General features: G+C 38.7%; 1 protein-coding gene across 15 annotated transcripts in view; it reads right to left on the bottom strand.

Moving 5' to 3' along the window:
• KIF13B (kinesin family member 13B) overlaps window positions 1-14,148 on the bottom strand; it is a 230,857-nt gene that overhangs the window by 137,546 nt on the left and 79,163 nt on the right. For 14 of the 15 annotated variants that reach the window (XR_016393491.1, XR_016393487.1, XR_016393488.1 and 11 more), the window contains exons 9-12: window positions 13,169-13,281; window positions 11,887-11,998; window positions 5,065-5,277; window positions 3,373-3,483 (exon numbers count right to left, since the gene is read on the bottom strand). Coding sequence is in view for 4 of the 15 variants with exons in the window: in XM_022594943.2 (XP_022450651.2) it covers window positions 3,373-3,483; window positions 5,065-5,277; window positions 11,887-11,998; window positions 13,169-13,281 (549 nt within the window). In the remaining 11 variants the exon portion in view is untranslated. Of the gene's footprint in view, window positions 1-3,372; window positions 3,484-5,064; window positions 5,278-9,714; window positions 9,817-11,886; window positions 11,999-13,168; window positions 13,282-14,148 lie in introns of those variants that run through there. The other variant, XR_016393492.1, reaches the window with a different exon arrangement.

Genomic DNA, 14,148 nt, shown 5'->3' with positions numbered 1-14,148 from the left:
TTAACAGTAGTTTTCTTTGGATGACTGGATCCGTTCAATTAAATCTTCTTCAAAATAATCTTTCTGTATTTTCTATAAGTAAATACTACTTTCGTAATACAATAGTTTCTTCTACTTATGTTTTTATTAGGACTCTAGTAATTTTTACTATGGAAATAATTAAAAGATTTAGAAGAAGTCTGGTTACTGTCATCTAGTGGCAAAATTTTAATTCATACAGAGGCAAAGGCAAGCCTGAAAAAGACTATACGACTTAACAAAGGTAAAGCCACTCAGAGTAAGGGAGAAGACAGGATTTAAATGAGATAATGTATATAAAACAGCCAGGATATACTTACATAGTACATAGCATATAGTAAATGTTTTAACAGATAAATCAAAATCTTTCTAGCTCCTACTGCTGAAATCTAAGAATTTTAGTTTGACATTCAAAGCCCTATAATGAATGGCCAGACTTACTTACTTCCAACCATTCCCACACTCTCCAATAATAACTCTCTGACTTTTGCTCAACATTGATAATTGAATACGGAATGAATGTCACTGAATATAGGTTTGCCCAAGGTCACTGAGCAAATCTATGCCAGAGAAAGGAATAGAAATGAATAATTGTCTAAGTTAGCAGTTAGAGTAAACTACTGTTTTATCCTACTTCCTTAAGCGTTTTCCTGTCGTTTGAGATTTTATAATGGTAGAAATACCACAAAATTTTTGTTTAAACCAAAGGGCACAGCGTTGAAAAACTGTCAATTCGTGGCTACATCTGCCACCAAAAATTTTGAAGTTTTTAATCATTAAAAAACGACAAAAGTTTGCAACATCTAGGAATCAGTTCAAAGAATAAACAAGTATTGTATGATAAAATATAGTTACATTTACTAAATATTGCTTCTGATATCAGAGATTAGTTAACTTTTTCTATAAAATGTCAAACAGTAAATATTTTAGTCATCTGGGTCCTATGGTCTCTGTCACAGCTATTCAACTGTGAAGCCATAAATAATACAAAAACGTATGAGCATGGCACATTCCAATAAAACTATGAAAAGAAGTGGCAGACCGGGTTTTTGCCCAAGGGCTTAGTTTGCTAACCCTTGATCTATCTCACGTAAGTGTACATTTCTTTATTGAGAACATAAAAGATGAAAATAAGAGAATTTGGTATCAAAGATATGCCACTGGGCTGAGAAATTAGTCAACTTGAGTTCTGACTGTTTACTCAAAAATACTACTGAGCACATAGTTTCAAAAATTAAGAGTTACAGCCTTTTTTCTTGAGAACCTTACAAACTCATTAGGTAATAAAAGTACACACAAAAAACTGAATAGTAAATAAAGTACTCATGATTTAAGGGTCAAAAGGGTACAGACAGCTTCCACAGGGTTCACTGGCAGGGACAATCTCCGGGGGCGGGCATACTAGAGGAAGATGCCACAGAACCCAGAGGACTTTGAGAGTCTGGCTGACTTAGAACAGACTCCCAAAGAGCTCTTCAAAAAAGAAATCCATTTGGCTGAGTTCACCTAGGTTTCCTCAAAGTTATCTGATCATGAACCATTTTTTTCCCTTATTAACAGTCTGTGGCTATTAACAGTGTGTTAAGACTTATTAACAGTCTGTGGCTATACTGCCAGGAATACATTTTAGGAAATGCCAGTCTGTATTGCAAAGAGGTCAATGACCAATAGACCAGTGAGAGAGGAGAAGAAAGCTCAGCAGCACTGAAGCCTGGGGGCTTGGAAAGATAAGGTGTTAAATGAGGTGTTGGATAAAATCAGGCTGTCCTCAAAAGGGGCATATGACCGAGACAGAGGACAGTTAGGTGAGGAAAGATGCTACAGATAAGCTGCATCAGCACTACACTCTCACTTAGACCTACCCTGCTTCGTATCAGAGCAAAGCAACCCAAGTACAATAGCACTTCAAAGTCAATGTTTTATTTTCAGAGTAGCCCAAAAATGCTCACATAAATTAGTTCCAAATTGAATGATAATTAGAATTAATTCTTATTAAATAAGAATTTAATTTATGAAAAACAGCAAGTGTAATATGCAATGAGAAGTAAAGTTTATATACTGGTGTATTCTCTTCTCTGTAATCTGAGGGATATGCTTTAAAATAACCCAGTGCAGGGATACAGATAAAACAAGACTGGTCTTATGTTGGTCTTTAATGAAATTGGGTAATGGGTACGTGTGGATATATTACACTCATATTTTTATTTATTTTGAAAAGGACTGTAATAAAAATGTTTAAAAATCAACTTAAATCCTAGTCTGCACTAATATAAATCTAACATCCACCTTATGCTACATAATAATAGTACTGTCCTACAACATCTGATGCATCGATTGATTCTGGACAGCACATTGAAAGATGGAATCTACTGGGTAACAAAAGAAGTAGCAAGTTCTATTTTGTTAATACAAAGAACAGTTGAAAACACAAGAAATTTTTAATTTTAGAAAAGGAGGGGAAGAGGTAGAGGTGACTCTCAATATCTGGGTAATAACAGATCCTATCTTGCAGGGCTATTGGGAGGATTAAATAAAATGCTGTATATTTAGATGTGCTTAGCATAGGACCCAATATGTACATGTACCCAATAAGTATTGGTTATTACTGTTATTATTAGTTACTACATACAAGTGGGACACTTATTCTCTTAGCTTTGGAAGAACAAACTAAGGCCAATGAACAGAAATGGAAGAATAAAAGATTTCAGTTAAATCTACCATCAGAGTTATCCAATCATAAGAAGATTGCGCAGTGTGGTACTGACCTCCACATTATCATATATATTTCTAAAACAGAGGCTGAATAAGCATCTAAGAGGAAAGTCACAGAGTAAACCCTTTACTAAGCACACAGTTGGACATTTTAGGATTTTCTCCAAATGCTAATGCACCCACTGGAAGATTTCACTACTTTATATTTAATGGTCTAAAAATAAGAGTCACCTCAGATTTAGGTATTTCATATTACTTTTACTGCGTTGTCATATGGAAGCAAGACGCTCATAGCCTAAATATCTACTACTAATAATTTTGAAGTTGGGTAAGTTCCTTATGTTTGCAAAGCACTTAACAGAATTGGGTGTTCAGAGCCAATGGCTAGTTATATCATTTAAAAAATTTTATGACACTAAAAATATATTTCTTACATAATGAACAATTAATTGTAATTATGTCTTTATCCTTCAAATGAACTTTGTAAAGTACAGACTCCTGGATTTAGATCTTATTTAAATCTTAATCTGCTAGATTTGCCATCTTCAAAGCTAAAAATCAAAAAGAAATCAGAAACATGCTCCGAGTTGCACTGCGCAAACTGCCACGACGTTTCTCTCTCCTTAAGCAGGAAGCACGAACCTGGGCAATCTCCTCGGTTTTCCTTAATTTCTCCTCCCAGGTCACAGTCATTTCCTGGATTAGCTTCTCTGATTCTTCCAGCCGGTCTTTCAGCTCTGGAGATTTCATTGCCTACAAGCAAAATGTTTATTTCATGAAATGTCTGTACAATGCCCTGAAAAAAGAATTCGCTAAATCCAGGAGGACAAGAGGAAGAACCTGACTCTTCTTAGCTCTACAGCTCACTGGGGTCCCTGACCTGCCTAAGACACAAGGACTGTCACTGACCCAAAGCATCCAGACTGTGTGGGTCCCACAGACTCACCTAGTTATCCAGTGGGTTTGAAAGAAGACTTAACCTTTTCATTTTTCTCTAACCTGTTGTTACTGTGAGATCTAATTACATTTAGGGAGATAAAAAGTTCAAGCTACCAAGGGCTTATTTTTTTAAATCTCAATAGGTCTAGACTCATATGTGTGACTCATTCTACTCTTAATTGATGACTTTGGGTATTTCTTCAAGTATATGCAGACTAAATTTGCACATGTTGAAAACTGGACGGTGTTATTGATACCAGGAAGACAGAAACAAACTTTCAAAGAATCTTGATGAACTGTAAAATTATTCCTGTAAAAACAGGATAGGATTCAACAGGCAAAAATACAATCAAGATAATTGTTTTGACCATGTAATTTACTGTTATACTACCAGAAAACAGGTCATGAGAAGAGGGCTATGGCCTCAGGCCCAAGAAAGAATCCCACAGTGCTTGGAAATAATGGGAACAGAAATGCTAATTAAAGTAGGGATCCTGAATCTGACATTTTATCCCACTTTTGATAAAAGGATAAGCATTTGAAACTATTACGTATAGAATGGATAAACAAAAAGGTCCTACTGAATAGCACAGGGAACTATATTCGATATCCTGTAATAAACCATAATGGAAAAGAATATGAAAAAGAATATGTATATAACTGAATCACTGTGCTGCATAGCAGAAATTGACACAACACTGTAAATCAACTATACTTCAATAAAATAAATTTTTTAAAATAAATCTTTAAAAATCAATAAAAAAGATTTTTGGTTAGAATTGTGTAGGTTTTGAATTCAGTAATGGAACATAAATATCATACACTATAGAATGTACAAAGGATAGTGAAACAGGGCAGTTTTAAACAGATGGCTACTTCTGCTATATTTTTTCCTATGAACATAATTAACCCATAACATGGAAAAACTAGATTATGGTGTGCAAGACCTCCTTAGGATTTCTGTTTGGACTTCAACCTGTGAACATCTGATACAACACAAATCTGTTTGATTCCTCTTCTAATTAGCCTATGCACATTCACCACCATTTGCTGCACTAGTGTTAAGTTGTATCTATTTTTGTTTCAAGCATCTCTCTTTCTCTACCCTATTCTACTGTACCTCTTTTCTCGTCAGCTGCCTGTACTGTGGAAAGAAACATTTTCTCAATTCCCCTTATTCTCTCCTCCTATTCAATCCTTTAACACCTGTAAAAACTATCTAAATTTCAACTATGACAATTTATCTGTCTTCCTTTATTACTCATCTCAAATTTCTCTTCCTATAGGAAATTCAAAAATTCTACTCATCACTTATGGCCCTGGGGGAAGAAAATTCAAGTTCTAGCTTTACTGGATTTTCCTAGACCCATAATGCTGCTCGGCTGTGCCTCATACCTCTGCTTTGGTTAGCTGCTCTCGGAGTTTTTCTACTTCTTCTCGGAGGTCCCGGATAATCCGTGCATTGGGATCCTCATTCACCACAGCGTGGTTCACGATGTTCTTGGCACGATCTGCATACCGCAGGGTTGAAAGGGTTTCGTCATAGTTGTCAGCGGCCGGACTCACAGTAGCTACCATGGCTGTCTTGCTGTTACCCCCAAGACTGTCCTGGAGGAGAAAAGAAATTGAATACCATTTTAAAGTTGGAAGAAAACATCATATGGCAACGCTGAAGCCCCATATGATGAGATAATGTCCCAAGGTCAAACACAGGTTTAAGGACAAAGCCGGGACTTAAGTACAAGTATACTGGCTCCCAGTCCCATGCTCTTTCTTCGCTGGCAAAAGCTACTTTTCTGCAAAAGGGAGCTTTGGTTTTTGAGAAAGAACTGGGAAATACAATGAAGCCCACACTTATTTCAGTTTAATAAAAATTAATTCTAAGTCAATTTGTCCTCTTTTAACAGGCAACATGATACCATAAGTCAGCAGCCTGCTCAGAATAAAAAAGGATGCTTTCTTAAGTGCCTACAAAATCTCCCTGAGAAGACTGAACAGTCGTAACAGTATTTGATCAAAGAGTGATTACCTACAATCTACTCCATAACACCATGTACCTGGAGTCTCTGTGAAGCCTAAATAATAGCTCAGAAAGTGGTGCTGTTATAATGCTATCAAGCACCTTGTAAATTTTTTAAAACATAAGGTACAATTACGGTCTTAGAAAACAAAAGATACATTGAAGGTACTTCATCGTATTCCATCTGACAGCACTTCAAAAACTACTGAAACAGGCTTCAAGTTCTATACAACCGCTTCTAGAGTTCAGACAAGGGTGCTGAAAAAAAGACATTCATCTCCATTAGAGAAAACCGCTAAAGGGACTTTAGGATGGGCTTCAACAAATTCAAAAAACAACTTCCCCTTGAGAACATTAAAAAATAACTAGATATAACTCAGGATTACAAAACAGGACTTGGGAAGTCAAGTCTACCCCACGCCGCTTCGCCACACAAAGGCTGCATGAAATCCAGCTGCGCAGGCGGCCTCTGAGACGGCCCCCAGAGATCTACGCCTCCTGGAATTCACACCACCATGTCTTCCCCTTCCCTGAGTGTGGGCGGGACTTTCTGATCTGCCTCTAAGGAAGAGAACACAGAACTGATGGCTTGCCACGTCTGAGATTAGATTATAAAAGACTGGCTTCTGCTGTGGGTGTTTTCTCTCACTCAGGGAAACCACTGCCATGAGGTGAGGCAGCCCGAGGAAGAGACCTCAGGAGTGAGTTTGGAAACACATCTTCTGATGCCTGCCCACAAGCACTCAGGTGAGCAGATCCAACCTCAGCAGCCCGGCAAGGACTGCAGCCCCAGATGACGCCTGCACTGCAGCCACGGGAGAGACCCCACCCAGAACACTCAGGCTGCACCTGCAATCCTGACCCAGAGAAACCCTGAGGTAACAAACGATGGCTGCTCCCAGCTACTGAGTTTTCAGGGTAATCTGTTGCACAGCCATAGATAACTCCCACTACACTATCTCAGGATGAGAGTTACCCAGAAGACTAGATTCAATGCCCCCTTTCAGTAGTAAAGTATCACTGAATTATAGACTCACAATATTAGAGAGAACACTCAGGCTGGCCACTAATGAGGAATTCATTAGATCACAAGAAAGCCAACTCTATCTTTGGGCTGCATTAACCAATACAAAATTCTTACTTTTGAAGATAGAAATGTTTTCCGTTATCAATATTTCTAAAATTTGCTTGAACCACCCGTGATCTATACACCTTTGTGCAGAGATTATTCAGTCCTCAGCCTTTTGTGAATTAGAGTATTAGTATCCCCATTTTACTGATGAAAAACCAGAGGTTTGTTCTGACAAAGGAGGTTAAATACTTTGCCTACAGATCCAGAACTAGTGAAGTGAAAACATTCCTGCCCAGTTGTATTCTACCTTCCAGTCCAATATGATTTCCACTCCCTCACAGCTACCCACGATAGCACAGTAACAAAATAACACCTGGCAACAGAGAGAGTTCAGACCTGAAGCCTTTCCAAATTGTTCTGTCCTAGTGCCAGAAACAGAATTATTCCCTAGGTGTTGCTAACAGTTCAATATAATCACAAACAGTACGTCCCCTTATTCATCCATTACTAAAATTTTGGTTTTCCACAGAAAACACAGCTAAGATAATTATATCATTGAAGGAAATAACTCTTCGATGCATGAAAAGGGAGGAAATGAAAGTAATCTGGGCTTTAGGAAGCAAAGGCAATTTCTGCAAAGCCTGGATGACTGCTTGCTTCACTCTACTTCCAGACACTGATCTCACATTGCTGGTGCCCAGCTTTGGCAACTTCCAGAAAGATGTCAAGAAGAATCCCATGCACGTTAATGGAATTCAAATGTCATATATCAAGATCATAGGAATTACATCTCAGGCTGGAATTCAGTTCACAAGCAGCGCCGTGGTGCACTGCTGCCCTTCCAGAACCACTGCATTCTCTTAGCCCACAGGAACAGCAAATGCGGTTGGGTAGAAGGGGATTCGTAACAATAACTACCACAGGAGAAAAGCATGCATACTGTGCTTCAATTTGTGCTGAGAAAAGGAAACCTGGCAAACAACAAATACTTGACATTTTTTTTTTAATACCTGACATTTTAAAAGCCCTTGTGCATGAGCAACAATATGCTCATATTCAAAAATGGCCTCATGCCATCAGCAAAAAGGAAACAGCAACAAAAGAACTGGCACTCATTCAAGGAGAAAGTATAATGCTTCTTGTTTACTCTTTAATTGTTTAATTAGGCAAATCAGATGAGCTTTGTTTCAAACGCAGAAACTGCAAATTAAATGGACATAAGAATTTTAGAAGTCGGAATTTTTTAAAGCTGAAAGAACTCTTTGAAGTCACCTAATCAAATTATTTCATTTTACAGACGAGAAAATGAGACCCAGGAAGATTGACAGGCTTACCAAAGGTCATAATGCTAGTGCAGAGCACAGCTGAAATTATTCATTCATTCAACTTTTCACGGAGCTTACCATCTAGAGGGCAATGCTGGTGAGCAAATACTATATGCTAAGAACTAAAGTAGAGGTAAATACAATATGGTCTGGGAAAACAGAGAAAAAGCAGAAAGCCCAGTCTTGAAAGGTTAGAAAAGACTCCCAGAGAAAGTGACATTTGACACCTAAAGATGAATAAGCATCACCTAGGTAAAGGGGATGGGGGAGGGAAGTAGGAAGAGGGATTGAAGAGAGGAGGAAGACAGTTCCCAGCAGAGTAAGAGCAAAGTCCTAGAAGTAAAAGTACTCATCACTCAGCTAGAACTGATAATGTCAAGAAGCAAAAGCTGAACACTGACAAGTAGGGAGGGGCCTAGTAAACCACAAGTCTTTAAATAACTTGGACTTTATCATAAGTGCCCCTGGAGAGTTATTGAAGACATTTAAGTTTAAGAAGAGTATTAATTTAGAAAGACAGCAACCTAACTGTAAAGAACGGAATGAACTAGGAAAGCCCAGGAAAGAAGTTTCAATCACCCAGGCGAGAGAAGAAAGCCTTCATTATTCATTAAGTAACTGGCAGAAAGGATGCAAAAAAGTAGATGAATTCCAAAGATATTCATTATTGGAGCACTCATTACAGGAAGTTACTTGATGTTAAGAGACCTATATTTAGAAAGTCACAGAGCGAAGAAAACATAATCTTAATATGAAACAGTTCTCCACTGACCACTTACCAAATGAGTAAGCGCTCAACCCTGCCGGAGAGAAGAGCAATCACATCCATCCCCATCCCCCCACGTCACACCCCCACCTGCCAAATCACCAAGTGTGAGCAGTTTCTCTGACTCTAAGAGCACTACATAATTATAATGCGAACACAATGCAAAAAAAAAACTTTAAAAAGAAACTGCAGATCTTATAAAGGATGAGCAATTTTATGAGTTGGATGAAAGTCACGGTGGAGAATACTAGCATCATACCAAGTCAAACAAGGATCAGGAAGAATTAGACTAATTGAGAATTAAAGAAGGACATAAAAGACACTTGAAAGGAGAATGATTTGTGTAGCAATGGATTCCAAAAGGCTTTGGGGAAAACTGTTTAAACCCCAGCATAGGTTTTACAAAAATGCCCCTACTTATGATCTTGTACAAAAGTCAAACATCGTAAAGAAGGTCATGTAGTTCTTCAGGAAAAATATGACAAAGATCAAGGAAACTATTCATTTTTTTAGCCTAAGAATTAACACATAGAGGTTACAATCATAGCCTAGTTTTATTAAACAGAAGATAAAGTGAGCTTTTTAAAAAAGTGTTTAGTTTTGCTCTTCAAGTTCAATTATATTCAACAGTTTCTACCACATTTGGTAAAAGTAAGGTGCGTCTCTAGTGAAAAGAAACCTTTAGTAAGAAGAGCACAGCCTAGGCAACAGAAGATGGGCAGCAAAGTCAGCCCTGGATTCCAATCTTGGTTCTGTCACTTGCAGGTTCTGTGTCCGTTGCCACATCTGTAAAATGGGAACACCACCATCTGCCTTCCAAGGAATAAATGAGATAATGTATGTGAAGCACTTTGCACAGTACCTGATTCTCCTGACCCAAGCTCTCCTGGCCTCCAGCCTATGGGATGGACAGTCAAAGATTAACCTAGGCCATTTTAACTACGTCAACTTAACAAAGTATTTATTGTTGGGTTAAATGGACTGAAGCAGCAACACTGGAACGACAGGACAATGAATATTCTTTTAAATCAGGCACATCCAGAAATCATCAGGAATGATCAGGAGATGTTTCTATGGAAAGTGTGAGGAAGAAGTATTGTATTGAGATTTCTTCTGGAAATTAAACAAATGAGACTTCAAGGTTAATTACTGACACTTGAGACAATTATTTCCTTGGTAATTAAACATTTTATAATATGTATCCCTTTAATTCAAGAGTTATTTACAAGTGGTTTTTTTTTTTTTTTTTTTTTTTTTTTTTGCGGTACGTGGGCCTCTCACCGCCGTGGCCTCTCCCGCTGCAGGGCACAGGCTCCGGATGTGCAGGCCCAGCGGCCACGGCTCACGGGCCCAGCCACTCCGCGGCATGCAGGATCCTTCCGGACTGGGGCATGAACCCGCGTCCCCTGCATCGGCAGGCGGACTCCCAACCACTGCGCCACCAGGGAAGCCCTACAAGTGGTTTTTAATCATCAAATTTTGTTTATCTTTTTGTTTTGTTTTGTTTTATTTATTTATTTATTTTTGGCTGTGTTGGGTCTTTGTTGCTGCACGCGGGCTCCTCATTGCGGTGGCTTCTCTTGTTGAGGAGCACGGGCTCTAGGCGAGCGGGCTCAGTAGTTGTGGCTCACAGGCTTTAGAGCGCAGGCTCAGTAGCTGTGGCGCACAGGCTCAGTTGCTCCGCGGCATGTGGGATCTTCCCGGACCAGGGCTCGAACCCGTGTTCTCTGCATTGGCAGCCGGATTCTTAACCTCTGCGCCACCAGGGAAGTCCCTATCCTTTTGTTTTAAATTTCTCCTTTTACTGCATTTTGGCCAAAGGAAGTAATCTACCTGATTTTCTACTGTGGCAAATTTCACTTAATAAAGCATGCTCAAACACTGTGTAGAGTTTTAGAAAGTAAAGTTGAATACTAGTAAAGCCTTTGAGAGGGTGTAGAAACTAGAAGAAAACCCTACTCCCTTTACAAACATGGTTCTCTAAACATGTCAAAAGCTGTGTTCTCTACTAAGCTGCCTGCGTTTAACTCATCTTTATATGCTCAACCACTAGCACAGTGAGTAACAGGTATTCAATAAATTCTTGATCACTGAGAAAATAAGCCATCACACAACTAAACAGGCTCACAAAATTATTTTTCCATTTTAAAAACATTTTTTAAAAGAGCATTAGGTAAAATATTTTATTCCGGGTTGGCAACTTTATAAGGAGTTAAATTGTCACTAGATTTGATATCCTCTAACTCCCAGTCCAATACCTAATCCACCACACCAGCTCTGTCAAGACCAAAGGGAATCTTGAAAGACTAGAAGAAACCTGGAAATAGTCTCTCTCTTCACCAAACTCCGATTACATGCCATTTTCTTCTCTCTCATGGAAATCACCCACTCGTGTTATAGTATTCTGTGTATACAACTTCTCTCCCTTACTAGACTGAGTGATTACAGGGCAAGGGGTGTCTAGCATTTCCTTACATCCTCCTCACAGCGCTTCATACAGGCTTTTTCTTCCTCATTTCCATTTCTCTCATTCATGCTGAATCAATTAACCAGTGAATGACTGTGTGCTCTACTCTATCTTTTAACAACAGCTTTAAGCAGCTGAAAGCAAATTAAAATGATCATGAGTAGTCTGGAAGTTAAACAGAAAGAGAAGATCCAAAATGTCCATCAAACAAAAGGAGTCTGTGAGAAGGATGCAGCAGTCCAGCTGGGTCTGGAACACAGTGGAAACCCCTTTCCTATGACGCGCTCAGCTATCAGATCAGCACTAGGTCCTGTTCTAGTCCCCAAATCTCAGAGACGACTGTGCGATTCGGTGTGCCGCAAACCCCCCTGCTTCCGGGTCCTGGTGAATCAGAAAGAAACCCATGCTTAATCCATTAAAATTAGGACTACCATGTAAGAGTCTAATGATTATAAATTTGAACACTGATGTAGGAAATTATAATTGGGAGAAATCAATAGTCTACTCTTTATTCTTCCTTTTCACCAACCACCAAGAGCATCCCAGAAAGGGGGGAGAAAAACTTACTTTGAGCAGCCAAGTGAGAACTGAGTCACGATATGGAACAAATTTATTCTTGTTTTTGCCAGCACCCTGATCTGCTAGGGCTGAGATAACCAGACCGAGGGTTGTGAGGGACCTGCATGGTGCAACAAACCGTAATAATCGTAAAAACCTGAGTGTATCAAATGTCACATTTTAGCACAAAGACTGAACATCAAGATGCCTTTGTACCAGCACGAGAACAGCACTGTTGTCAGCATTTTGCTGCTCAGGTTAAGAACACATAAACTCTAAACGCTGATATCCCTCTAATACTACTGTAAGCTATAAAACTGCTTAGTTCAATTTTTTTTTCATTTTTGTAAAAAAAAAAAAATGTAAGCTGTAAACCATTAGGTCAAGATAATGACACAAATGCCACATATCTTTAAGAAAGGATGCCACAAACACAATACGATTAACTAAAACATAGTACAAGGCAAGAACATTCATATATATATAAATAAATAATAGCGTAGCATCTGGATGATGGTATTCTATGATCTCCAGCTGGTTACTGATGACTGTCTCACTAAGTGTCCTTCTGGGAGCCACAAGGATGGAAAAGATTCCTGCCCCCAAGGGGCTAACAATATAGCTTAAGGTAAGAAAATGTATAACCATATGAAGGACTTGGTGCACAAAATATTACTTTGTAAAGTAAAACCTTGGTATAAATAAGCACCACAGCTGTCATAAAAAGCAAAGCCCGATGTAGCCAGTACACGTTATTGTTTGTTCAGACAGTGACACCCACGCCAAGATCCACAGCTGGACTCTGATACTCCGATTATCTTTGTTTCTATAGCTTAGACCAGTGGCTCTCAACTGGAGGGTGACTATGTCCCCACAGGGGGCAGCTGGCCGTATCTGGAGATAATCTATGTTGTCACAACTCGGGCTGGGGAGAGAGATGGCAAGTACTGCCGCCACCTAGTGGGTAGAGGTCAGGGATGCCACTAAACATCCTACGAGGCATAGGACCACTCCCTGGGACAAAGAACTCCCTGGCCCCGAACCTCAATAGGGCTACCCTTGGGAAACCTTGGACTTGACTGAGGTTGTGCTCCTCAGCCCCAGAAGGCCTCTCAACAAAACATAAAACAGGCTCGGGCCCTTAAAAAATATCTCTGAAAAAAAATTCTACACTATTTATTCTTTATAGCCTCAGTCATTCCGGAATCCTATTCTTTCAATAACTACAGAAGTTCCCCCTTTTGGCTACTAAGTCACTGAAGCAACAGAGGCAGGCTTCTGGACAACTTACTTGTTGATGTTGCTGCCCTCCTTCAGCCTGTCACCTGCCGCTCCCGTTTTCGTCGCTCGCTCGCTGCCGGCTAAATCAACCAAGCTCAGCTTGCCCACTTTCTCTCCAGATGTCTAGGAAGCAAATCGACAAATACTAACAAACAGTTACAGAATACAGAAAGTGATACATCTCTACCGAATGAGTCTATTATCTAAATCCTTTATTAAAGCGTATCTGTTATTTTAAAGTTAATTTGTGCTGCTACATAACAGTGTAAGAAAACTACACAATCTAGTAGTAGATACACACAAAATTATACACAACTACGAATCCAGACAGAAAACTATCTCAAAACAAAACAGTGCCCCCCAATATGGTACATTTTGAAGGGAACCCAACAAAATCTTCTTAGAGAAGTATACAAAAGCACTATTCATAAGGTATAAATTTTAATATGTGAAACCACGCTTAAAATTTCATATATATTTACCAATAATCCTGAGGGAAAATATTTGAATTTCTTATGATACAAAAAAATCTGACTTTTATACAACAGAAGGATCCCTCAAAGACCCAATGCTTTCTAAAATTTTTCATATTATTCATATAATAATTCCCTTGTTTCATAATTTCAGGTATTAAGTTTACATATTTTTCTAGTTATACATACTGACATTTTCCTTTATCAAAAATGTTCAAAACAGATAGTTCAAAAACAGATAGTTTATACTTCTGCAGCAATGTAAGAAATGTGGGAAAGCAATGCCAAAATCTATGGACTGGATCACTTTTTAAAACTTTCCTTTAAAGTATACATTTATACTTATTTCCATAAATAAACATGTTGCTAACAAAAGGGTATTAAGCTTCCCAAATCAAAAGTACTTTTGGTTTTAAAAAAAAAAAGTCAGTATGTTTTTTGTTTTATGCTGAAAAGGAAATAGAAAATAAAGAACTTTTTGTCGTTGCACTAATCTTGCTGTGATGGTAAAAGAAGA

The sequence above is a fragment of the Delphinapterus leucas genome, chromosome 6, assembly GCF_059928025.1.
Source record: "Delphinapterus leucas isolate spDelLeu-1000000601 "Yukka" chromosome 6, BTC_Dleu_Yukka2, whole genome shotgun sequence".
Classification (NCBI taxonomy): Eukaryota; Metazoa; Chordata; class Mammalia; order Artiodactyla; family Monodontidae; genus Delphinapterus; species Delphinapterus leucas.
The sequence above is the reverse complement of the archived record's forward strand: the minus strand, read 5'-3'. Positions and strand labels throughout refer to the sequence as shown.